This window comes from Macadamia integrifolia, chromosome 2 (genome assembly GCF_013358625.1).
Source record: "Macadamia integrifolia cultivar HAES 741 chromosome 2, SCU_Mint_v3, whole genome shotgun sequence".
NCBI lineage: Eukaryota > Viridiplantae > Streptophyta > Magnoliopsida > Proteales > Proteaceae > Macadamia > Macadamia integrifolia.
In genome coordinates, this window is record NC_056558.1 from 40445679 (window position 1) to 40472288 (window position 26610).

General features: G+C 36.7%; 2 protein-coding genes across 4 annotated transcripts in view; both read right to left on the bottom strand.

Annotated features, from left to right (window-relative positions):
- Positions 1–6824: 6824 nt before the first annotated feature.
- On the bottom strand, positions 6825–9782 carry LOC122091098 (protein indeterminate-domain 7). Its single transcript, XM_042660927.1, has 3 exons — positions 9114–9782; positions 8611–9007; positions 6825–8081 (listed from the first exon to the last, which is right to left on the bottom strand). The coding sequence occupies exons 1-3, from the start codon at positions 9265–9267 to the stop codon at positions 7082–7084; spliced, it is 1551 nt and encodes a 516-aa protein (XP_042516861.1). The 5' UTR covers positions 9268–9782; the 3' UTR covers positions 6825–7081.
- Positions 9783–23373: 13591 nt separating this feature from the next.
- The window catches only part of LOC122063131 (putative hydrolase C777.06c), a 90328-nt gene continuing 87091 nt past the window's right edge, over positions 23374–26610 (bottom strand). For 2 of the 3 annotated variants that reach the window (XM_042626821.1, XM_042626816.1), the window contains exons 8-12: positions 24618–24694; positions 24477–24540; positions 24341–24391; positions 23759–23807; positions 23374–23622 (exon numbers count right to left, since the gene is read on the bottom strand). In XM_042626821.1, the coding sequence (XP_042482755.1) occupies positions 23504–23622; positions 23759–23807; positions 24341–24391; positions 24477–24540; positions 24618–24694 (360 nt within the window). In that variant the 3' untranslated portion in view covers positions 23374–23503. Of the gene's footprint in view, positions 23623–23758; positions 23808–24340; positions 24392–24476; positions 24582–24617; positions 24695–26610 lie in introns of all 3 variants that reach the window. The other variant, XM_042626830.1, reaches the window with a different exon arrangement.

Genomic DNA, 26610 nt, shown 5'->3' on the forward strand with positions numbered 1-26610 from the left:
CTAAGTACCTATTAATAATTATTAGCATATTTATATGATTATATACTTAATAAACATAGTTGGGTTGGATTGAAACCTCAACCCAGGCCCAATCCAACCCTGCCTCGGCCCTGAAAATCTCAACCCTAACCCCTATGGGTTGAAATCCCAGCCCAAGCCATGTTCGGGCTCAGGGCAGGCTAGGGCTAGTTCGGGTTGATCGGGCTTTTTTGACACCCCTACCAACAAAGCTAGCCTTCCACTTTATTAAGGGTCAAGGGCGGCGTAGTTCACAATGTAGAATCAGGTTCTTCTCCCCAACGGGTAACCACCCTATCCCATCTCACACCATATGTAGGGATTTGAACTCAACGATGTATAGCATCTCCATGTGAAGGCGAGGAGAAAATCAAATAAACTAAGCTATAGAGCAAAATTCAGAAATATTAAAAAAAAAAAAACCTATAAATGGATAATTCCACTATAATAAATGTAATATATATATATAAATTGCTAGGAAGTACAGTTTGGTTCCGCTAGCTACACAAGAGCTCAGCTTTAGACATATGTCTCATTCATATGGGTATTCTTGAAGGGGAAAAAAGGACATGTGTCCGATTCTAAGTGTACCTGCATCGAAGGCACTGCACTCGCTGAAGTATGGCATTAAGTACCATACGAGAGATCTTAAAAGAAAATAAAGAAAAAAATAATAATTAAAGAAAAGAAAAGAAAGAAAACACATCTATATATACCTGATGATGGCTTGAGACATTCTTGGGCTTACATAATTGAAGCCCATTTTAGTGGGCCTGAAAGAATAGTTTACTGGGCTTCAGTATAGTGGGACAAATTTGGCTCAAAGGTAGACCTATGGCTGCGTTTGGTTGTAAGGGAAATGGGAAGGGGAAGGAAGTGAAGTGAAGTGAAGTGAAGGGAAGTGAAGCGATTTTTTTTCCTTTTTAAGTAGTTTGATTGCAACAGAAGTGAAGTGAAATTAATTTACCATAATTTTTTAGTTGGACGTAAAATAAATGTAAAATTTTAAAAAACTAATATTCCAACCAAATTCCTCAAAAGAGATTTGGGGGGGGGGAAGTACTTTTCAATCCATAACCCACTCAGCTCCTCAAAATTTATATTGGTTATGTGAATCAGGTCATTCAAGGTCGGTATCAAATCAAACAAAATGTCATCAGATACTATGTACTATCAATAATCAAAATAAACCATATCATTCTATATATCAAATGAATGCAGCATAAAATAAATATTTCAAATAATATAAAAGATGATTACAAAGAAAACAGTAATAGATCACAAAGTGAATAACGACTGAAAGGCCCATTCCAAAAGTCTTTTGGTCAAAACAAACCCAACAGGTTAGTAATGCTCCATCTAGCTCAAACCCAGTCTTTTGGTCAAAACAAATCCAATTGAGTCATGTGAGAGAGAGAGAGAAAGAGAGAGATCAATGAGAGTCATGAGAGGGTTGAGAGTCGCGAGAGTGGGAGAAAGATCGTGAGAGTAGGGTTTTTTTTTTTTGTTCTTCCTATTTTGGTGGGGAAATAAAAAGGGAAATTTTAATGGTTAAGTGAATTTTTTTTTCACATGTAAATATATTTCCCTTGCAATCAAACATCTAAATTTATTTTTTCTGGGAAAAAAATTATACTTTACATTAAAAAATTTGCATTCCCCTTGCAACCAAACAAAGCCTATAGGAAAAAAAAAAGAGAAGAGTTTGTGTATCAAATATATTATTTTTTTGGGGGGGGGGGGGGGGTGAGATAGTTAAAACTGGATTAGAGCATGATGGAAAATCAAACATTACTATAGTTATACTTTTTTGTTATTTTACTCGGCAAGCAGCCATTTAATAAGATTTGTCAAAGAAAGTGAAAATTTTTTTCTCATCTTACTTGCGCAGCGTGCAGCCATGTAAGTCTTATCAACGAGAGTGAAATCAAGTCAATATTAAAATATTTATTATTGTTATCGTTACCTAAGATAATTGAGTAAATAGTTCTAAAAACTCTAAATCTGATTACTAAATTTTATTCTACTTTGCTACCAAATCCATTTGATTTGAAAATAAAATATAAATTACATTTGAAAAGTGTAATTTTCAATATGGCATGAGTCTTAACGAGGCTATATGATCAGGATTATAAAAATCTCTTCTTTTTAATTCAAGTTCACTTCTGTTCCTGTACTTCTATTTGAAATAAGACGAAGCTATTATGGTCACTCATTGTTGGGAGAGAAGGGGGACTACTATGAAAGTAGGATATTTTTTAGTCATTCTTTAACGGGGGCTCATAGGCTACTAGGAGAGCATCAAAGAGAGGGAAGTTAGAGATTGGGTGTGTATGGATTGGGCCTGTTAGGGGGGGTGGAAATGTGGTCAAGAGGACTCAAATTAGAGATTTAGGCACCGTTTGATAACGTTTCTGTTGTTTCTGTGTCTAAAAACAGTAGAAATAGCTTTTCACGTTTCGGAAAACAAAAACAGATTTTTGGTGTATGATAAACCTATTTCTCGAAACGATTTTTGCAGACATAATGCTATTAAAAACCCCAATAGTATCATCTGATGTCCAAAAGGGAGAAATGTTCAGTTGCCTATTTTTAGGTTTAAATAGTTGAGAGATTTATCGGGCATAACAACCTTTTTTTTTTTCTTCTCCCAAATTCGTTTCTAAAAACTCGTCAAAGTCGTTTCTCGAATTATAAATAGGCATAAATTTAGATTTATGTTTCTAGAAATGTGTGAAACGAAACAACTTTGGGCCCGTTTGATAACGTTTCAAGAAATAAGTTTATGCCGTTTTTGGACACCGAATAAAAAGCGTTTGATATAAAACTGTTTCGTTTCACTTGTTTTCAGAAATAAAAATAGAAATTTCTACCTATTTATGGTTTAAGAAACGACTAGGCGAAACAAGTAGAACTTGTTTTGTCGTTTCTAGAAATGACTCATGGCCATTCTTTCGCTGGTTACTAGTGATTTTCAGAAACATGACTTATCAAACACCTTCAATTCCGTTTCTATTTCTAGAAGCGGAAATTTATGTTTCTGCCGTTTCTTGAAACAAAAACGGCAGAAATGTTATCAAACGGACACTTTATCAAATACTTTTTAGGCTATTTCTTCGTTTCTGGAAACAAGAAAATGCTAAAATGACAGAAATAAAACATTGTCAAACGGTGCCTATAACCCAAGCCCTGTTTAGATGAGACAGGATCTATAAATACTAGAAACCCAAGCCCTGTTACGATGAGACATGATCTATAAACATGGTACTAGAAGAAACTCTTTTTTGGAGTTTTAACAAAAAAATAATATAAAGAAATAAAGGCCGGCCATGTTTGGTAATGCTCCTTGAGAATGATTCCTATAAAAAAAAAAAAAAAATCGTATTGAGGAACACTTTAGGAGTAGAATTGCTCTTGCACTCTGCAATTCCAGGTTGATTGTTCATTTCAACGAAATCAGTCCAAAAAGTGATATGAGAACAAAAATTCAGAATAAAAAACTTTGATTTTCTGATCTCACATAAGATTTGGGGAAAAGATCCTCTCCAACACCAATGACCTTCCAATGACCCATCCAAGGGCTGGGAATGCTTGGACAGACATCCTCAAGTGTTGGCAAGTGTTAGGATATGTGACCGAGCCCGTCCAACCCTTTGGTTGATTGTTGAAAGGTGCAATCATTAGAGAGGAGCCAGATCCAAGATTTGGACTCTCTCTCCCAATGTGGCACAGCCCTACTCCCCATCTTTTTTCTTCTTTACCCTCTCCTTCTCACCAATTATCGCCTCCCTTCTATGCCCTCTTAATAGGTTTAGATTAACTCCCCCGGGGGAATGTCCCGTCGGCTGATCCAGCCATCCATACATAGGGGGGTCTGATTGGTTGGATCAATTGAAGGGACATCCCTTGGGGGAAGCTGATCCAGACCCTCTCTTAATTTCTACACCCGAATTTTTTCTCATTCCTCTTTGTCTCTTCTATGATTAGTTCCTCTTCCAATTGAACACCATGGTTATCTGCTCTATGCAATCCTTTCTTGGATTGCCTCCCCTTTTATCAAAATATTCGTTTCTCTTTATTGTTAGTTTCTACTCTTTTGGTTATGGGAATTTGGTCAGTCATGGCCATGAAGGAGCAAAAACAGTAACAACAGGTGAAGGTAGAGTGTGGCCGGTAGGTTAGTGAGGCAACAAGGAATATTTTTTGTTCGGAAAGCACAAGGGTGGTTACTAGGGTAAGTCACCTTTGTAAAGATGGTAATGTTTCTGTGTTAAAAAACTGGTTTTGGGGGCGGCACAGTTTTTGTAACTAAAGAGACACAAACATGTATGATTCGCACTTAACATAATCGTTTCTATTGTGAAACCAATAATTACGTAAAATACCACGTACACTATGCTTGTTTATAGTTCTGGGTTTTTAACATAAAAATACATAATATCAACATTAAAAATTACTAGTACATCTTAAAAATACATAATGTGAAAGTGAAGTGACCACCAGAACCAGCGTTCATCTAGATGTACTAGTGCTTAATAAAGATCAAGTAAAGAAAGCTCTCATGGAAGAGGTGGTGGCCTTTGAAGAGAACAAGGAGTGGAATGTAGATTGATTAGTGCAAGAGCACTTCCATGTTGCCAAACACCATTCTACCACACCGAATCACTCATTTGGAACAGAATCATAAAAAATCACTTCTAACTCAAAATCACTTTTTGAGAACAAAAATATTTTCAAACGGACCTAATTTAGGGTTTCTATATAGATGAGCTTGTCATATAATTTGATCAAGTTATTCTCTTGAATTATTTATTTATTTATTTATTTTATTTTTTTACCAAGGTGTCTGGGTCAATTTATACGCACCTTGACTATACAGATGGAGAATCGAACATGCGACCGTACGTCTATCCACACAATCCTTAGTTTGCCCTAACCATTTGTTGCCCAAATGGGTACTTCTCTATGTTTAAATTACACGTAAGCTTGATAATTTGGACCTTGGCCTTTAGGGTGATGGCCAGGAACTCGTAATTGTAATTTCTTGACAATTGGGTTATTTGTTGATTTTTTACGAATTAATATCTGAGAGTGAGAGAGAGAGAGAGAGAGAGAGAGAGAGAGCTCAAATTAATTAATTTTTTTAATCTATTTAGGAACAAACAGAGCACCCATTTATCGATCTGTCATTCGTGTTCTAAAGCTATTCTTTTTTCCGGTTTGTTCTGTCAGAACAGAAGAACCAATCAAATTTATCAAACGTATTTCTGTTCTCATTTCATTCTCATAGAACACAAGAACACCAAAAATATTCCCACGAAATGCAACCAAACGAGGCATAAAGCTCTTTCATGCATGGCTTCACCTTTAAGTAGAGATCCTGGCTTTGACTCTTTCAAGGGTTTAATGTGAAAAGTCACCAACTCTCTTTCTCTCTCTAGTTTTGCTTTTGAAACAGAAGAAATTCAAAGGGGTGGATAATGGGAATCTCATTTCTCAATGAAAGGTACAAAGGGCAGATCCCCAAAATGCAAAGGTAAGGTAGACCATCATCTCCTATGGAACATAACTGATTCTCCTCGGGATCGAATCCCACTTGCACCCACAGATGGAGTCAAATAGCATCTCCTCCTTTTTCTTAAACACAGCATCTATCTCTTGCTAGCTAATGCTTACTTGACCACCAGTACATATATATATCTCATTTGAAGAATCTTTCATGAGAGCATCCTATGCAGCTTTGAGCACCCCCACCCTACCCATTAGTATATCCTCAACTTTTTAACATATGTTTCCACTGCATATTCAGAATTTTATAATTTAGATTGAATTAGATCAGTTTCAGATTCAAATTTTTTGAAAAAAGTCTAAAAGGGGTGCCTCAGGATTCTCCTTCCAAAGCCTTTAGAAACGAAAAACAAGCCTTAATTGCATTAATTAAATATCAATTCAATATGAAAAATGATTATCCAACCAGCCCAATAGAGTACTTGGGTTTTTTAAGGGCCTGTTTGGCTGGAAATGAAGTAAAATCAATTAAATACTACTCATCGAAAATTAATATTCCTTGTTGTTTGGATTTAATAATGTAAGCTTTTTTATTTCTTATCAAAGGCATTCTAAGGATTAAAAAAATATCCTTTTTGGAAGAGGTATGTTCCAATTACCAATACTAGACACTAAGGCTGTGTTTGGTAGCTAAGAGAAGAAAAGAAAAGAAAAGAAAAAAGTACACTTTTTGTACTTTTTTTTTTGGGTTAAGAATTTCTCTTTGCACTTGCTATGTCTTCATCTAAAAGAAGATTCAGCTTTTGAAATTCAAACTTCCTTTTGGGAATTGTGAAGTTTTCTTTTCCTCAAAAAAAAAATTCTTATAAAAAACACAAGAAAACCTGAAAACATAATTAGACAAAAAATGAATGATACACAATGATTTCCCATGTGTCTATCTCTTTCCTAAAATTCAAAAATTTTTGATTTTTTTCTTTTCTTCTCTTGGTTACCAAACATACATACTATTTTTATTTTCTCACCATTTCATTTATTTTCTAGAATCTTTTTTCTTTTCTTTTCTTGGCTACCAAGCATAGCCTAAGACATTTTATCAAATAGTTGGACAGGTCCAGTCTAAATGAAGTTGGGAATCATGTGTAATGTGGTCCAAATGAACCTGTGGTCCTGATGACTGCCAGTGTGCACCACATAGTACAGAAGCCAAAAAGCAAATAATTGAAATGCTAAGTGTGACCAACAGGACTAGCTCATCAAACAAATAACACCTCCACCACAATCTTCTACCACAAAAATGGAGAATGCTAGGGTTTCCTTTGCAAGTTTTCTTATTATTATTATTATATATATATATATATATATATAGCCATTTTTGAATTACAGAGAGAGAGAGAGAGTAGGTTTATAAAAAGTTCCCCCTGGGGGAAGACAAAAAGAGAGAGGAAATGTCAAGGAGTAAAGATTAAACACAAGGATGATGAATAATATAGGAAGGGGAAAGGAAAACGAATAGGAAAGAAACATATAAAAAGAACAAAAAAACATATAGAGGCTAACCTTGCCACTGTCTTTGATTCTGAGTCTGTTGTTCATGTGCAGAAGAACTCATGCAGTGATCAAAACCAGCTATATTGAAAATGTCTCTATGAGAGAAGGTTCTAAGACCCAAGAAATCTCTAGTCATGCCATGATCAGCTCCACCAGCACCAGCACCACTGCCACCGCCACCACCACCACCAACGCCACCGCCACCGCCACCTTCATCATATCTACTATGATGGGTAGTCGATGATGTTGTCTTTGAGTTTGAGAGAGCTTCATGTTCATTTCTCTTTGATGAAGCCAACATTCCACCAAAGCCATCTCCAAAGGAAGACCCATCTAACCCACTTGCAGAAGAGAGGGAACGCATAATATCCTGAAGTAGAGAAGGAGCTCCTGCTCCTGTAATAGCAGTTGCAGTTGCAGATACGTGGTCCATAAGACCAGAAGCAACACTACCAGCTTTGTCCCCGAAACCACCCAATCCATAAACAAACCCACTTTCCATCTCTTCACGTGAAGATAAACCCAGGTCGAAACCAGTTGTCCCAACTGCAGTATTACTAATATTAGCAGACATGTGAGCTTGGTGGGGTTTACTCATTGTTGAACCCATTTGAGCTGCTTTCTGTAGTAATGCAGTAGCTGACATGTGTGGAGAGGATGAGGGATGGTAATGGGAGAGAGAAGGATTAGGGTTCGGGTTAGAGAATACTGATGAAGAGAGGTCAATAGGTGGTGGTGGAGGACCTGGGTTAACTCCTAAGGCTGATGAACAAGTTAACCATGGAGGTAAATCTGACCTAAGATTGAAATGTGGTTGGTGTACTTGTTGTTCTCTTTTCATGGAGAATGGTTGAAAATCATGAGGATTGAATTGAGGTTGGAGATTTAAGTGTGATGTTGAAGTACCAGGTTGAGAGGAGAGAAGTGGGTTTGCTGAGATTGTTCTTGCACTCTCTTCTGCTAAAGCATCACAGAAGGCTCTGTGAGTGATGAAACTATCCCTCCTGCAACCAAAAACAAACAAACACAAAAAACCAAGGAAAAGCAAACCCATCACAAAGAGATAAAAAAGCGGAAAAGTATTCTCTCTGTTTTGTTCCTTTCACTTTCTATTTGCAGGCTATTTTTTTTCCATGGACAAAAGGCATTGTTAGATGTTTAAGATTAAAGCAGGTCCCTATAGCTAGCTAGCCAGCCTCTTTCTCTCTTTCTCTCTCTCATTCACACAGACACACAGACAGTAGAGAGAGAGAGAGAGAGAGAGAGAGAGAGAGATGTAGTTCACGGGATTTAGTTAAATATAAATATCAAATATTATTCTTAAATCTGGGATTGTTATGGGTTTTTTTTTTCCTAGTCTCTCTCTCTCTCTCTCCCTTTCTGGGAGAAAATGAGACCTTGGTAGAGTTTATCTATTGAATAAGATGCCAATGAAGGTGAACAAAGAACTTTAAATTACTAGTATTGAGGTATGGTTTTCAAAACCAAAAAAATATACAATTCAGATTTGAATTGATCTGGTTATGTTCTTACCTTGAGAAAAGGGTTCCACAATCACATCTATACTCTCTTGTGCCACAAGTCTTGGAATGAGCTTTCCAATCTGATTGAACTGCATAACGCTTTGAACACTTGTCACATTTCCACTTCTTCTCCCCATGCTTTCTGCAAAAGTGCTTCTTGATCCCTGTAAGGTCCCCAAGAGCCCTTGAAGGGTCATGATGCACACATGTAGTTTCTGGGCATACATATACCCTCTTCCTTATCTCTTTGCTTGTTCTTTGTTTCAGTTTCCATGGAAGATTATGTCCTCTCCTGTGCAACTGAAGGTTCTGATCTCTCTGGAATCCTTTGTTACAAATCTCACAGACAAACCTATTTGTGGCCATGAGAGTCTTAGGAGACAAAGCTATCACTTCTGCATCTGGGTCTGATTCAAGTCATCAAGACCAGTAAGAAGAATAAAAATAGATTAAATTGAACTAATTGAACATAATCAACATTGAAATTAAGAGTTTTAGCAATTAATCTGAGACCTGGCTTGCCTGGAAGATTCCTCTTCTTCTTCACCACTGGAATTTCAGTTCTGTTGCCAGAAGAAACACTTGCTTCTCCAGAAGCAGATGTCAAATTAGACATATTCTCCTCCACAACTGGGTATTGTTGGAGCATCAAGCCCTTAGTCATCATCTTATCTCTGATATGTCCTAGGGTTTGAAGATGATTACAGAATCTCTAGGCTACTACCTTCATGAGCCACAGATCTTATTTTACTTCTACAGAAACTTCTTAGATCAGAAGGAAAACTCCAATTCTAGAGAGGATTTTACACAAAAGTGAAGTAAACAAGCTGAAACTATGATCTCTTGTCTAATTTGCTTCAATCCCAAGAGATAATATTAATTTTCTCCAGGAATAGATATAGAAAAGTTCAAAGAAAGAAGAGAGCTAAGAGGAACTGCACCAAACCCTTACAACAATCTCTCTTCTTCTTCTTCATGTTTCTTCAGCAGCAACCTTGCTTTGCCCATTGCAAGAAAACTCAAAAAAGTACACAAACAGCAACAATAAACCAGGCCCCAATTCCTAGAACATCAAACAAAATGGAAGACCCAAAAGGAAATTGCAAAATCAATCATGAAAGAGAGAGAGAGAGAGAGAGAGAGAGAGAGATGTGGACGAGAAGGGATCTCTCAGTATACTCCACCCCTTCAATACTATACCACAACCCAAGACAGCCCTATAGGTTACTCTGACGTTCCACTTTCTGTCTTTTCCTTTGTTCCCTTCCCAAACCTAGAAAAATCTCTACTTTTTTTTATTTTATTTTGCTTCTCAATGTAAATATATAATTTTCAAATCTTTGATTAATCAAAACACCTTTCCCTTCTCTTAAAAAGTAGAAAAAAGGCAACCATGTAAAAAAGAAAGCATGATTTGGATTTGCAGAGCCTTGAGAGAGGGGGAAAGGATGATAAGATGTTGATTAATATATTTTTTACATCATGGGCAGTAGATTTAAAGTAATCCATCTTCAGCTTTCTGCATTTACACAAACATGATTGATTCATTGATTGAATTCATAGACATGCTCATTGGGTAACTGTTCAATCTTTTTACCTCTTCTTAACTTTTATTTTTCTCACCATCTCACTGTGTTCTTCCTAGTAACTAAAGAACAAAAAACTGTTCATCATAACAAGTTGTACTCTTGAATTATTAACATTCCGTTGTGTGTCAAGTCAAGGTGGACTTTTTGAGTTCTGTGGCTGCTGGCAGCATTTGAAACAGGTTTTTCTCATCCATCAAGCATTCAAGCCCATTCATTTCAAGTCAACGTGTCAAACTTACCGGATGCATGCTTCTTCAAAACACCATGAGAGAGTACGATTCAAATCGTTGCAAGGAATTTGTACGGTAGAGACTAGAGAGGGATCAACAGACTACCCCTTGTATTTTTTATTTTCTTTTTGGGTAACAACTATCCCTTGTATTAGCATCATATATAATTAGAGTGGGATTCACATGCTCTCCCTTGTATTAGCATCATATACACATAGAGGGAGGAGAAGAATTTTGATGAATGTCGATCCTAGAGAGACTTCATGTTTCGATGTTAAAAAAAAAAAAAAAAAAAAAAAAAAAAAAATCAAAGTTGAAGAGAGATAGACGCATAAATCAATCATTGATCTGTTCTCATTATATTTGTCTTATTAGGTTTTTTTTTTTTTTTTTTTTCTAATATCTAGACATAGTCTTAAATGACAAGAGAAAGATTTACGTAGACTTAATTGATACTGATTGACCCATTGAACCCAAGCATTTGTAGACTTAATAAATTCTTAGCAATTTCCATTGTGGAAGTGGATTAGGGTTTTAGAGATTTTATTATAAATAGAATATTGATGATCCCTGCAGCCATTACTTACACAATTTATTATTTTGAGAGCACCGCTTTCTCGATGAGAAACCAAAGATAAGAGGTTGCAGAAAATCTCAATAGAGAGACTCAAATTGCGTAGTTCTTCATGACTATTCTTAAAGCTATCATTGATCTTGGTTTAAGGACTCCACCTACGCACAAGAGGTATGTGGTTAATATTTTTTATGATTCGTACTTGTATTTTAAACACTATGGGATTATTCATATAATTCTATGGAATAGAATTCCTAACAAGAGTCGCCTGTGTGCCTCAAATCAATCGATACTTAGTAGTTTCGACGACGATTGTGATATTGATGTAATATAGATACGTATCGACTAATATGATAAGAAAAAAATTTTCTTTTGTCAAAAAAGTAAGTCTTTTTTATCTGCAATCGACTCGAGATGAATCAATACCACCAATATGAATTAGTATCATCTAGAACCGTGAACCAAAACCATGGCGTTCCACCTTTACCCTCTTTTTTTTTTTTTAATATTTTTTTTTTAAAGAATTGGGATACATCATTTTTATATTATAATCACTTTATTTAAAGGATAAGTACTTCATAAAAAATATCTGAGTTATTAATGCTACTAGCATACCCACTATATAGGTATGTAAGATAGAATACTAATTAACAAATTTAATTAATTCTATATTTCTATATGGAGTTAACATTGTCTAATTAGTGGGTATGTTCATGTGTTTCGATGAATTTGGTTCCCTCAAGAAACAAAAAATAAAAGAAATAAAAGGAGAAGGAACTAAATAATCAATTTTCTTTGTCATTTTCTTGTCTCATTCTTCAATAATGAGAATTTTTTTAATGGGCTTCAGATTCACCAATATGCGCTCCCAGCTCATCAACCCTGATTCCAAAATTTAAACTAACATATCATAAAGCTCTCACTTAAGGGGTAAAATGAACAAAAACAAAAATATTTATTATATTAATATACTGTGAGAATTTGTTAACCACGTGATATTCCTCCTTCTTCTGTGCTTTCTTATATGGATTCATATGTACTGCGAATATTTTCTCACTCTAGATCCATTTGTTCGGTGTAAAACAATTGAAAAAGAAAATTTTACCATGAAATCATATTTTTCACTGTTTGTTTTTAAATTTTAAATTTGTAAATTTTCATGGGGGAAATTTCATGAGAGGACCACACTTTTTTGAATTTTTCACTTAAATTTTTTACACGCAATTTGATCGTGAAACCTTCAAAATCTTGAGGGCACCTTTTGTTGCCTTAAATGGATATGCATGGTCAAAGTAGTTGTGAATCGCATATAGTATGTCTATAGATTATTCTCAAAATCATATGCTAGGGACTAGACAATTGAATATAGACGGTGATTTTTTTTTTCCTTCATTAACTTTAAAATTTTACAGCGAAACAAACGTAGCCTCTCTCTCTCTCCTCTTTTTGAAAGCTAGGGAGAGAAAGAAAGGGAATAAGGGGAAGAAATGAAAATATAAAATCCTTCTAAAAAATTTGATGAACATGAAAATGGAAATGAGGAAAGAAGCATCATTCTTGACAATATAAAGAGAATACAGGTTATATGCGTTATACTGCCCATACACCAAATTTATGTACATTTACATCTAGGGCAACAGATTCAATTTTATAAACTAGAAAGAGCCATCCGGTTACGCCACATGACCCTGAACATCAGACCTCATCATATAAACTTTTTTTTTTTAGAGAGTAATCTTTCCTAATGTATATCTATATTTGTAAATCTGTTTGTAAACAAGTTGACTACCACAAATATTGTAGTCTATCTTCTCAACCCCTATAATTACTGTTTTTTACACATGCTAAAATTAGGGACACATTATGCAATTAAACATTAGAGACTTGAGAAGACCAACCAAAAGTTAGCAAGGGGTAAATTGAAATTTCACTAAAAATAAAAAAGAAATCCCTTCTCCTCCCTCATCTGCAGTCCCAATATCTTGGACTCTTGGAGTCTTTGGTGCCATTGCAACTCCCGGCCTAGAGCCACATGTTTCTTGAGGTAAAGGTCCCTTACCAACTCGGCTACTCCCTTTGGGTAAACTCTCTCTCTCTCTCCCCAAAGAGGTAAGAGGAGTCGAACTCAGAACCACACGTTTCTTAAGGCAAAGGTCCCTTGCCAACTTGATTACCCCTTTGGGTAAAAACTCTCTCTCTCTCCATTTTTGCGGTACCAATAGAAACAAAAACAAATATGCAATACCTTGTATTTAGCGGTAGGTTATAAGGAGTTTCCAAGATCAATGATGATCAGATTCAATTCTGTGTTTCTCTTTTCTAAGTTATCAAACCCAGTATTTGATCTTCTAACACAAAGAATAAGGCAACAGAATGCTATTGAACAACCTTTACTCCTTGAAATCCTCGCGAATTGAATGAATAATGGACCCAAATTTTTGTCACCCATGGTAATGAGACAACCTCTTCATTCAGCTGATATATCCTTTTTTTTTTGTTAACCAAGGTGTCCAAGTCAGCTTACGTGCACCTCGACTAATCTTTGGGGAGACTAGCACAGCAACCCACCGCCACGATCTCTACTTAAATCGCAGATGTGCAGATGGAGAATCGAACCTGAGACTGTGCATCTAATCCACACAATCCCCAGTTCGCCCTAACCATCTGGGCAACCCACAGGTGGGTCAACTGATATATCTTGATTGTACTGGAGAAGAGTATTTTAGACCTTTAACAACAAGGGGTGGGAGTTATAATAATGAGAAAGCCAAAGTCCAATTATAGTATCTGAAGAGATTCTCTCTTCTTGTGTGTGTAATCTCATCATAGGATCTTTTTTCACTTATTTGATCAGTATTTTTTTTTTTTTTTTTAGGATGAATGAATCATATTCAACAAAGCACAAAATACATAGGCACCCAGAAAGGGAAAAGAGGAGAAAATGAAAGAGGCCTCATCATCATTGCTTGTTTATTACGCTTAATTCCTTGTGTGGCATGATTAATATTGCTTGTCCAAATTTAAGTTTCTTAACTAAGACAATGGTACCCTAGTGTAAGAATCGTGAATTTTCATCCTTGTCATCTCAAAGGGGAATCGTTTGTCCTCCTCTGGTGGGAAATCAAGGAATAGAGAGTTGCCACCTGAATTTGGGTTTAGGATCTAAAAATAAAAAAGGACTTTATGTGTGACTGTCCAGTGGAGACTAGTTGAACAATAAGAATGATATTGGATCAGACTCTCGACCAAGAAAGGTGTTAGGCACCTCGGTCCCACCCGATTAAACCAATTTTCCTATTTACTTGGAATAAATATACTAAAACAAACTTAAATGCTCATAATATTCATGAGATAAATAAGAAAATTTAAATAAAGAAAAATATAGAAATATACCTTATGCATTTGGGTATAAAAAATGTTGAGACTGAAAACAAATGCCCCTATCACTTAATAATGCCTAAAAATTACAAAACACTGCAGAAATATCCCATATTGGGGAAACTACTATGAATGCAAATATACTATTAGATATCCAAAACGCAACAAACCATGCACAAAAACTTATATGAAAAACGAAATAAGTTTATCCTATAATGACAGAACGTCGAAATAAACTAAATTTGAAACAACATGAATAAGAAGGCTTTGGAAAGATTATTTAGAGGAACACAAAACATGGATGAGAACAAATATAAAAAGAAAAACCTCAATATAAGAGACAAACAAAACGAAATAATTCAAGGGGGATAGAGAATCCTATATGCATTATGGTGAATCCATGAAAATACCCAAATGAAAGAGGAACAACTCAAAGAAAATCAGATCAACATTACAATAGGGAAAGAATATGAATAAAACAGCCCTAAAATGCATATATAATTACGTTAAAATTAATTAAAAATCACTATGGTGTATTGTTTTTATTTATTTATTGAACTTTTAATCGGTAATATCAAATTTATTTAAAAAAAAAAAAAAAGAAGAAGAAGAGGCAAGAAGCCATCTCAAGGACAATTACAAGGAAGCAAGTACTCCTCCCAACTATATGCTGAAATAGGAGCCCAAAGAACAAAGACACCCAACCCCTTGGGGCCACCCTCAAATCTGAACAACCAACTAACAACTACGTACCCAACAACCAGCCTAGCACCCTAGCTACCCAGCAAAAAAAAAAAAGAAGAGAGAGAAGGAACATGGTGTATGCTGCTAATTTCTAGCTAGAGAGTTAGTAGCAACTTACACCTTTTCTCATAGACAATATCACTAAACTATATTGAAAAAATGAAATGAAATGAAAAGAAGAGTTGATGAAAATATACCAAAGATGATGAAGAACTAGAGTATTGAGATGGAGAGCACTCACAACTCAGGTGGAGTGTTAGTTCTCTCATTGAAACCCCAATTTTTATTTCAGTATCAGTGTTACTTGCACTCTCCAAGAATTGCTTTCGAACGTGGGGGAAGTGCCTAGTTATAGGCTTGGGAGACCTCATTGGTCTCTCAAAGATGTGGAGGATAAAGTCTCACCCAAAACCATAGGATTTTGGGTTAAAACGAGGTAGTTTCTCATCAATGATCAAAATTAAGGAAAAGTTCAATCCAATGAAAAATGAGTTAAATTTATGATTAATAACAATTTTGTAAATGAAAATCCATCCTTAGGTTCCAAAAAATGCATTTGGAGTCCAACTTCAAAAGTTGTTGTGAGGCCTTTGGTCTGTTTGGTTCATATTTGAAACGGACTCGATCTGGCATGGCTCAAGTTCATGAATTCTTTAAAAATATATAACTTTCGCTTCATAAATCCAAATTTGATGGGTTAAAATGTTGACCCAAATACTTTAAGTGTTATGAAATCCGGGGACTATTTTGGTTAATGAAAATTATGTTCAAAGCAAGGTCTCACATGATTAAAATAGAATCGTTTTCAAAATAAACTCATTTTCAAACCAAATTTAAGTATGAGGAAGTTCAACATAAAATATATATATATATATATATATTTGAAGACCATTTTACCATATTTAAACCTAATTAACCCTACGGAGGAAGCTAAGATCGCCCAAGAGGGATGGGGGGCCAACCAGTTGTGCTATGATGTGAAAAGACCAAACTAAATGGGGGTTTTGCTGATAAAGCTTAATTTCAATAGAAGTAATTGTTGTACCTTTGAATAGTCACATTGGTGGTGTTATTATTTAATTAAGGTTAATCTCTATGTAATGATATATGATTACACAGAGCTATCACCATTTTACGTGACACGGAAAAGACAGTAGAATGTTGCATATAGAATAAAATATCCTATATTTTTATTATAAAAAATACCCCCTTATTTATGAATCAATTGACCAATTGATCGCCGTTTGTCTTATATGTCAGCAACATCATCATGGTGACAGGTTGAGTTTAACAAACAATGATTACACCAAATAAAACCCTATATTTTCTTATTATGAAATTACCATATTTGCTCCTATGTCGAAGTGAAAACACACCATGTTAAAACTGGGAAACAAAAAAAAAGGGGGGTGGGGGTGAAGTTTTCCTTCACTTGTAGGATTCAATTCAGCCACCATCCATCCCTTTGAACGAAGTCGATAATACCCCCCCACCCCTTGCGCGATATCCTCTTGGTCCAACAAAAAAAAGTCCCAAATTTTGTTTTGTAACTTTTCTTGGATATAAATCATATTTACATCATGACATTTTTCGAGGCTTGTCTAGTCTCACTAATGCCTTTTTTTTTTGTTGTGTAATCTCCTATCTACAGAAAGGAATTGCATCTTCTTTGAGAGCTCTCTTTTAGATCGATTTTGGAGGATATTGTTTACCTATCATCCATCTTTGTTTCGTGTAATTTAACTTTGTTCCATGGGGGATTAATATATATCTAACTCCCTTGCTAGGAAGCTCCCTCCCTATAAGGGGTATTATCTACAATGGTTTGGCCCAATTCCAATCCATAATTCAGGAGGTGTGTTTAACTCCTGCCATGAGTGTTCCATGTTAATGATGATCAATAAATGTTTTTTCCTATAAGCAATGCCCTTGGTGAACTGATCAAGTTCACGTATGAGAATGTTCTCGTAAGTCCCTGGTCCGTGGATTTAGAATTTATTAAATTAAGAGAGAGAAAATTGATTCTAAATCCACGGACCAGGATCGTTCTCGTACGTTCTTATACATGAACCTGATCCGCTCTCATGTCCTTGTGGGGGGTTAAGTTTGTGTCATGAGTCTCGAGAAGGTTTTTTTTTTTCTCATCTTTTTTAGAGAACAAAACAGGGAAAGGAAAACTGTAGTTTCAATTTCTAGTACACCAAAACCAAACAATTGTGATATAACTTCATACCCTGAATCGTCACCAATCCTCCTTTATTCTAAAAAAACAATCATACAACTCTTCATATTACTCATCTCCATAGTCTACCATGTCATGATTAAACTCCAATCTCCTGTCAACCAGATAGGGATCCTCTTTCCAGGCCTCTTCAAACAATTTTTCATCTCTCCCAAACAGCTCTCACAAACTTGTACAACAATATAAGTACTCAAACCCCAAAAAACAGGCAATGGCCAGCTTTGCCCAGCCCCTAATGGTTAGGGGTCTGAATGATCTTTATAAGGTTAAGAGATGGGACTGGGCAATCAAGAAATCTTGTCTCCATCCCCACCCAACCCCATGTTTCACAAGTTTGTGTCGGTGTCATAAATTTCTCTTTGAGAGAGAAAGAGACAGACTTGGGAGGCAAGTTTGTTGTAGAGGAGCAAGAGGAATAATTCTTTTGTCGTGTGCACACACTGTGTGTTCACGAGAGAGAGAGAGAGAGAGAGGGAGAGAGATGAAAAACAAAGCAGGTTAGGTCTCAAAATACTCAATGATTGAGTAGTACTGAGGGAACATCCTGAGTTTCAAATTTTAAATACGTATATATAGACTCTCCTGATACAGTATTGATTCAATTAAGGGTACTGTGGAGACATCAGACATGTCTCTTCCTAAGCAGCAGCAGCATCATCGTCAGATTGGAATTAACCCTATATCACATGTGATATATATATAGTTAAAAAAAAAAAAAAAAGAACAACCCAGTGCACGAGACTCCCGCTACTACAAGATCGGGAAGGGTAAAGTCTGGAAAAGGTAAGTTGTACGCAACCTTACCCCTTGCTTCATAGAAGAGGATGTTTTCAAGTTTTGAACCTGTGACCAACATGTCGTAATAGTGCAACTTAACCGTTGTGCCACAAGCTCACCCACTAATGTAACAATATGCAGTAAATTGGGACCCCCAATGAAAATATCCATCAAACAGCCCAACCAGTCACCCAGGTGGCCTCTCAGGCTCCACCATCAATAGACAGGCAGAGAAAGAGAGAGAGAGAGAGAGAGAGAGAGAGAGAGAGAGAGAGAGAGAGAGAGAGAGAGAGAGAGGATAAGGGTATGGAGCTGGCTAAAGCTCCTTATTTGAGTTAGTTACTACTCTGCAAGCCCCTATTGTCCAAAGTCACTGTCCAGGTTCCAGACACAAACAAGTCTGTAGTCTGTAAAGGGCCCAATCTCCAGAAGCCAGAGGGGTTTCCTCTGGAAGTGCAGAGAGGATTGAAGGCCCCCTGAAAGAGACCAGTCCAAGAAACAACAGATCCTCTCTCTCTCTCTCTCTTCATCAACCATGATATATATAACTACATGGTACACACCAGAGTTTGCAGACACATACACATGATATGCCAGTAAGGGAGTAAATAACGCTCTCTCCAGTGTCAGCTATTGGTTGCCCATGCATGGGACCCCCACCCCACTGAGCCCACTAGAAAGAGAGAGATGTCACCACAGACCGCAGAGGATCCATTCCCAGTGCACTAACAGATGAGGACAAGAGAAGGGGTCTTGGTGATAGTGGTGGTGGTGGAGATGGTGTGAGTACTTAGGCTAAGCGCGTGAAGCTGGCATTAGCAGGCAAGCAGGTTGAGTCAGCCTTACTCGTCCTCTCTCTCTCACTCTCTGAGCTCAAAGTCTGAGGAGACAAATGATGAGATTTCCAGATGAAAGGCCCATCTCCCTGAGTCCCCACTTTCCTTGGTTGCAGATTTGTACAATCCCAAAGTTTCTTCTTGGCAGTTGACACCAGTGTCTCACCCACATGCGCCCCAACTCACATTGACGTTGATCATCAAAGGGTCAACCCACGCCCCAGGGGCACAGAACCCATATGCCCCAAATTATAACTTCTCATAGATCAGACCTCATCAAACCCCTCCCACACACCCAAAAAAAAAAAAAGAAGAAAGTCTCAGGCCTTCTTATGACTCAGAATTATTAAAAAAAAAAAAAAGAAAAAAAAAGAGAGAGGTTTTGGTGACTAAAAACAAGAAGAGATTAGGTTCTCATACGATCTTGATTCACATACATGGAATTCATACAAGAAAAAACGCTTTTGGTGGATTCGAGAATGATTCTCATACGAGAACCTGATCCACACTCACTAAAGATCAATCCTTTTTGGGTGGGCACATGGGGGTGAAAACGAGAGAAGTGAAAGTGCATATTCTATCTCAAGGTCTCTAGAGTCGAGAGACGTTACAGGGAGTGTTAAGAATAATCTCACATTGAAATTTTTGGAATCTCAGTGTCTTTATAAACTTTTTCACTTAATAGCTTAGGCTTTTAGATTGAGCATTCCATTATTACGAAGTTGCATTGTTGTCTCCTCAATTCTTATGGTTTTTATGATGAAAATGCAAACCTCATGTATTGTGTTAGCCTTATAAACCATTCGGATATAACTGTATTACTATATTTATTTTATGTTTATTTTTCATTCCATTTTATATTTTTGGATTTCCATGCCAAAGGTGTCACAATGTTAAGAGATCATGTCTGACATATTCTTATCAATTTGTTATTGACATCCCCTCACATATTTTGTAGAGCTAAACAAGGGCCTTATTTTTTCACCAAAAAAAAAAAAAAAAAAAGGCCTTATTTACCACAAAAAGAAGGGGTTGGGGTTTAGAACATAGTTGGTATCAATCTTATCAATATCGTTATCCAATACGTGTTGACTATATTGAGATGTTGATCGTAGACCAAAGAAGCAAGGGTCCTCGTAGATCAATTTACAAACCTATTATTGAGATGCATTAGCACGCTATGTTAGAGTTTTGGTTTTCTTGCTGAGTTAGCACGCTTTGACGCGGGAGTGTGCGCCTGCCTCATAATTGGGTTCATGGAGTTGATTCTTTATATAAAAGTAAGGCATTTTATTCGCTCGTAGTTTACATCGTTTGCTTTAACTGATGTCAAAAAAAAAAAAAAATCATCTCCATACTGTATTGATGCATCTGCATCAGTCATATGTATCAATATCAATCATGATTAATACCAATTCAAATTGCCCGAAACCCATTCCTAAAACCTTAAGTTACAATATTCAATTTTCAACAGATGAGTCTGATGTTCTGCTGAGGTGCCTAATTTTTCAATAGAACACCGGGGAGGTTGGGGCCAACAATGGCCTCATCCTTATCTGATTAAGTGATTGAAGGGGATTTTTTTTTTTTTTTGACTTTTAGTCAATTGGTCAGATAAGGCTTTGCCAAAAGGTCAAACTACAAAACATACTTTTAGAAACCGGAGTGGACTGGCCAATCAACTCAGAGTTGACCAGAACTGGCCTCTTTTAGTTGGGCCAAAACGCCCAAAATTGAAATCAAGCCAGTCAAATACTAAAAACCATTATATATATACACAGAACCAAAAGCCCTTCTCAGTTTGATGCCCCGTCCAGTTTCTAGAAGTATGGTACAAAATCTTTTACCCAATAGTTGATGGTTAAATGGATTAGCCTTTTAGCCATTTGGGTTATATTTTCAATATACTATGAACCGTGGGATTATGAAATGTGATAGATTGGATGGGATGGAATGTAGGTATATGGGGTGGGTCTTTCTTAAATATTATATGCGGATCATTTTTGCATATTTCCTTATATTTCATTATCCATCAATTGCCTGGAATTTGACCAATTGAGATATTCAGAAATAATATTTTATTATTTCTTCATTCGAGAAAGAGATCTTTATTCTATTTCTATATTATTTTAGATCCAAGACAAATCAATTTAATTATAAATAAGAAAAAGGAGGGAAATAGATCCATAGGCTTGATACCTTGATATAGAACCTATGCTTGATAGAAATATCAAATTGGATAGAGTCGACAAATGAGGTGGGTTCATTAACGAGAAGAACAGTGAAATGTCTAAAATAGTTCTCCTATTAGAAGATTTGAAATGGGTAACCCCCAAACACCTGCATTAGAAAACGGGCATCACAGAGAATCATCTCCCATATAAAATAGAGGAAAATCCTGAACAGGCAAACCGGCTCACAATCACAAGAATGATAACATTATTTTTGTAAATGCTGTCAAATAATTTCCTTACCTAGTATTTATGAAATGGGCAAAGGTTTTCTAAGCCTCGGTAGGGGTGCAAGTTTAGCCCGGCAAGCTCTAACCTAGCCTAGCCCGATCCTATATCTATAATTATAAATAAAGACTATATTGAAACAATAGGATTTATTCTCATAAGATGTGTATTATCCTAATAGGGCAAAAAATAAGGTTACAATTTATTTTTCACCAACTTTGGTTACATAGATAAGGATTGCCTATATCATTTTTTTTTTTTTTTGTTAACCAAGGTGTCCAAACCAACTTATGCTTACGCGCACCTCAACTAAAGATTGCCAATATCAACCAAGGCAAATCCGGCCTAATCTGGGTCAATTCGAACTGGATTAGTTGAACTGAGTCGAACAGAGTTCGGCTTTGGCTGAGATACCCTAACCTGTAGCCGGTCTGGGATGGGCTTGGGCTGAGATATCCTAACCCAAAGTCTGGCTGGGATGGGCCAGGGCTGAGCTAAGGGAACCTAGGGTTAGGGTGGGGTTTTAAAAAACAGGTGCTGTTGCACCAGAAAGCAGGGCAAACAGAAAATTACAGTTTTCTGGGTAAAAAATTTCTCACCAACCAAACGGGATCAAAGTGAGAAACATGCACTCCATTCTGTAGGTAAAAGTTTAGTTTCTCTCATCCTCTTGCCAACCAAACATATCCGAAAGGTTACACTGCACTAAAGGAAGGTCTACTGCAAAATCTGGCTCCAAAGTCCAAACACCTAAATGGATGAAAGAGAAACACAGCATCTGATTCTGATACAGCAAACCATATCCCCAAAGAAAGTTTCTGAAGCGAAGCAATCAGCTCAACTGTGAAATACATTTCCATAATCCAGATACATTCCTTTGGACTAGTGTGAAATGTTGATTTCCTTTGGACTTGTACAGCCAACACAGTAGTGCTCAGTTGCGACTTTCGTTTTTCCACCTTTTCTTTCTCCCTTTTTCTTTGTGCCCAAGAGGGTCAGATGTCAGAGCTCCTGGCACCTATGGTCCAGAATCCAGATACATTCACATGGTAGCGACAATAGTATTTGGCTTCTCCAACTTCAAGATTCTTACTTTCACCAATAAAAATAAAATGAATAAAAAAATAACAGAAACTCTTACTTGTAAGATTAAAATTTTAGGGAAAGGGTTCTTTGAGCAATTTATAATCCATCTTTTTCCCAACAAATACCTGTGGGTACCACAATAAGAAACCCACATGTGCTGCTTCTTAACAGACAAATAAAAGAAAGCAAAAAAGATAAAGCGTTTTGTGCTTTGTGTAGTCTGGAGCAGAAAATTGTTGTCCAGGAACTGCTGGTTGACTAGTGCTTAAAATGGGTGGGGCCTCTTTACATGGGTTTTCTCCCTTTCTTTTCTTTATGGTTATACAGTTTCTTCATTTGTGAAAGAAAAGGAGACAATAAGGTTTTCTATTTTAATGCAAGGATGACAATAACTCTAATTCCCTTTGCTCATGCATGCCAAAATCTGACAGTTGAAATACTTCACAAATGAATAGCTACCCTCCTTACATATTTGTTCACCACTCTCATGGCAAATTCCTGTCAATCTCCTTTCATTGACATAACTAGTACATAGTTACACTCCCTCATGAATTCTTGACGTTAAACCAACTACAAATAAAAAATAAGGAAGAAGCAAATACATGGGAATTTGACCAAAGGGAATTAGAGAAGCATAACTTAAAAATAAAACATTGTCATATACTAGTGTTATTGGATAATAAATGGAACGCAGGCTCATTTCTGTTGATCTCCATTCATTGATATATAAATTAGTGCATTAATAACCTCTCTCATGAACTCTTGCCATTGAATCAGTTATAAAATAAAAAAAGACGGAAGAACTTTTTCAAAAGAGAAACAATGTCATTTTAAAGTGTCATGAGCAAATAAATAGAATGAAGGACCAACTCAGCCAAAACTTCTTTTATTGCGTAAGATCTCAGAAGTATAAGTTGAGATTTCTTGAATTTCAGATTCACCAAATCACATATTATTGGGAAATAAACCAAATCACAATAGCTTAATCCTAAAGTGCTACCGGAATGCGAAGCCCATCATAGCTTAGTTGAACATCCAGGCCTTCTGTTTGCATCAACTTCTCAAGATATTTGTTCACCTTATCATGATCCATTAGATGCATCATTCCTTCAAATAAGAGAAAGTGGTTTCAGCTTTGATACTTCAGGCTAAATACCCATTGTATTTCATATCAAAAAGTCTCCTCGCTTAATAATGTGTAAAGAAACCATACGCAATGCTGAAAACGGAAGCTTAATCATACCTGTGAAAAGTGTTCTCTTTGGTCGAATTTTACGAACTTCCTCCAAAGCCTGGCAGGTGACACACGTGAAATTAACATTTGAACCTAAATGATGATTATCCATTACCAGATTCAATACCCAAAACCAACCCCACCTCCCCCCAAAAAAAAAAAAAATTGTACCAGAAAATAAGAAGGCAGATGCAGCCTGGAGGAGTTTCCTCTGAAGGCAACTCGGGCATGATTTTCTGCTATGTGGCAGGTCGATTGGGCTCAAATTTCTCTGGGGTAGGGCCCATACTCCCCTGCCCATGTGTCAATTTTGGGCCCCTGCCACATGTCCACATCAAGAGGAATAGTGGTTAAAAACCATTCGTGGTTGGATCATTCTGGACTGTTGAAAAAACCAACACAAATCGTACAATACATGGTAGGCCTCGAATTGAGTTGGAGCCTGAAATTTGACACTTGACCAACCCATGCAACAGTTTGGATTGCCCACTTGGCATGCCACACGGCAGAATATAGAGAGCCTAAGTTGCCTTTGAAGGTAACTCGGCTGAGCTGCTTTTGGCCCCAGAAAACAACAAATTAGAGCTTTACTTTGGGTAGCCCAAAATGTGTTGCAGACGATCGGTCTGGCCGTAGTGCATCCTGTAGAAATTATCCAATAAGCACACAAGTAGGAAATGTACAAGTATGCATACATACAATAAAGGGCAAGAAGAAGAGAGAGCACCAGAATCAGGATTTCACAGTCCTTGAGAAGTAGATAAGTTTCCTTCGGTATCTCACTAGCATCACTGCCGATATAAATAATCAGGACCAGGCATCTTGATGAAATCTGAATAAATCATGCATAAGTTAATCAGAGACATACCTAATGTAACAAACATTACCAAAACGAAAGCCAAGAGACCGATAGCCACACCCATGCCACACTGGTAAAGGAGTAACCTGAGGCAGAAAAAGAAAATGGATGTAAAAATGCAAGTTACATTTTAAAATATACCACAATCATATTATTCAATACATAAAGTAGTCATTGACCCATTATATATATATATATAAAAAGAAAAAAAAAGTAGTCGCAAAGACCCAATGAATTCATTCAAAAACTGCTTAGATCCCATCTGGCAAGTATAAATGCCTCTAGTTGTCTGTTATAATTGGACTAAATGAAGAGTGTAATGCGATAATACCTAAGCTTGTAAATTTTATGCCTTAGAACATGAGGCCAAGTTGGTAATACTTACACTCTTAATGGTTTCCCTGTTATGGAAAAAAATAACAGTACACCTCAAGGGACTTCTATGGTTCATGGCGGTTTAGAGAACCAAAAAATAAAAATATCAGTAAAGTAGGCCGCAAACAAACAGGTAGGCCAAATGGCTTTTCCAAGTCTCTGATCACTCACCAGAAATTACTTCCAGCCAAGGATTAAAGTATCGGTATCGGTCGTCGTATCGGTCGGCCAAAATTAAGATACGTATCGGAGGGTATCGTATCGTATCGGAGATACGCTAAGAAACGCTAAAGATACGCACATAAATGGATAGGAAACACTTTTTTATACACTTTTGTATAAAAAAAAATAGTTAAAAAAAGTTATATATAATATGTATTATGCATAAACAGTAAATTGAGAGTATCGCACTAAGAATCCAAGGTTTGTAGTTGTCCCATAAATGTAAAATCCTTGTTCCCAACCTTGATTTCCACTTTAGTTAGAAAGAAAAGTGGTTGGCAGCAACTTTGGAACAAAAACACCTCAAAAAATTGTGTTTTTCTAAAAAATTACCCATTTTGGCCATTTTATGACCGTATCGGTACGTATCGGTGTGTATCGGTCGATACATACCGATACGTACCGATACATACCGAAACGTACATTTCACTTCAATTTTGAATTTTTCATAGAGTATCGATACGTATCGGTAAGTATCGGTAAGTATCGGTGAGTATCGGTGTGTATCGGTGGTGTATCGGTGCGTATCGGTGTGTATCGTAAGATACGTATCGATACAAAAGGGTTTTAAAAATTTCATGTATCGTATCGGTCAGTATCGTATTGGTAAGGACCAATACGGTACGATACGGACCGATACTTTAAACCATGCTTCCAACTTTAGTAAGTCGTACTATAGCAAATGCCTTCTAGGGTTAATGGTCATCTAGAAGTCATAAAAAGTCAATTCTGGTGCAGAGTATGTCAAACAGGCACTTGGGCACAATGGCCTTTCCGAGTACCTTGTCTTGGTTGACCAAGTTTTAGTTGGATTACAGCCTCCAAATCTTAGGTTTTGGGAGAAGCAAGAAGCTCTACCACAGGGAATAACATGATGCAAATTCATCAGTTAAAGTTAGAAAGATAAAATGGACTTGGATCAAATCAAGATATCTAAAGAATTGGATGAGTTCAAAATTGATCACTCCATAGGACAGTTTGGCCCAGGTTGGCCACCTTGCCAGAGTCATTGACTAGGATTGCCCGGGAGAAAGGTTTTTTCTTTTTTTTTTTAACCGGTGTATAGCTTTTGCCTGAATTTGAGATTGGTCAAGGTTCTCAACAATTCCGTCCGAACCCAAGAGGCCACACATCCAGCATGGCTTAGTCTAGGTTAGAACCACCCAGGCTGAACATCCAGAATGGCGTGGTCTAGGTTAGAACTGTTGCTGATGCCTCAGGCTGAGTTTTTTGGCTCAGGCTCAGACTAGACTATAATTATATCAGTTGGATAGAGTACCTGTATTCACCCCCAGTTGCATCTTTGCCATTAGTGTTCTTAACTCAGCTGAAGGTAATTGGCTTCCATCATCCTCTATCCCATTTCTAATATTTCTGTTTCACTTTATTTATTTATTTTTTTTTT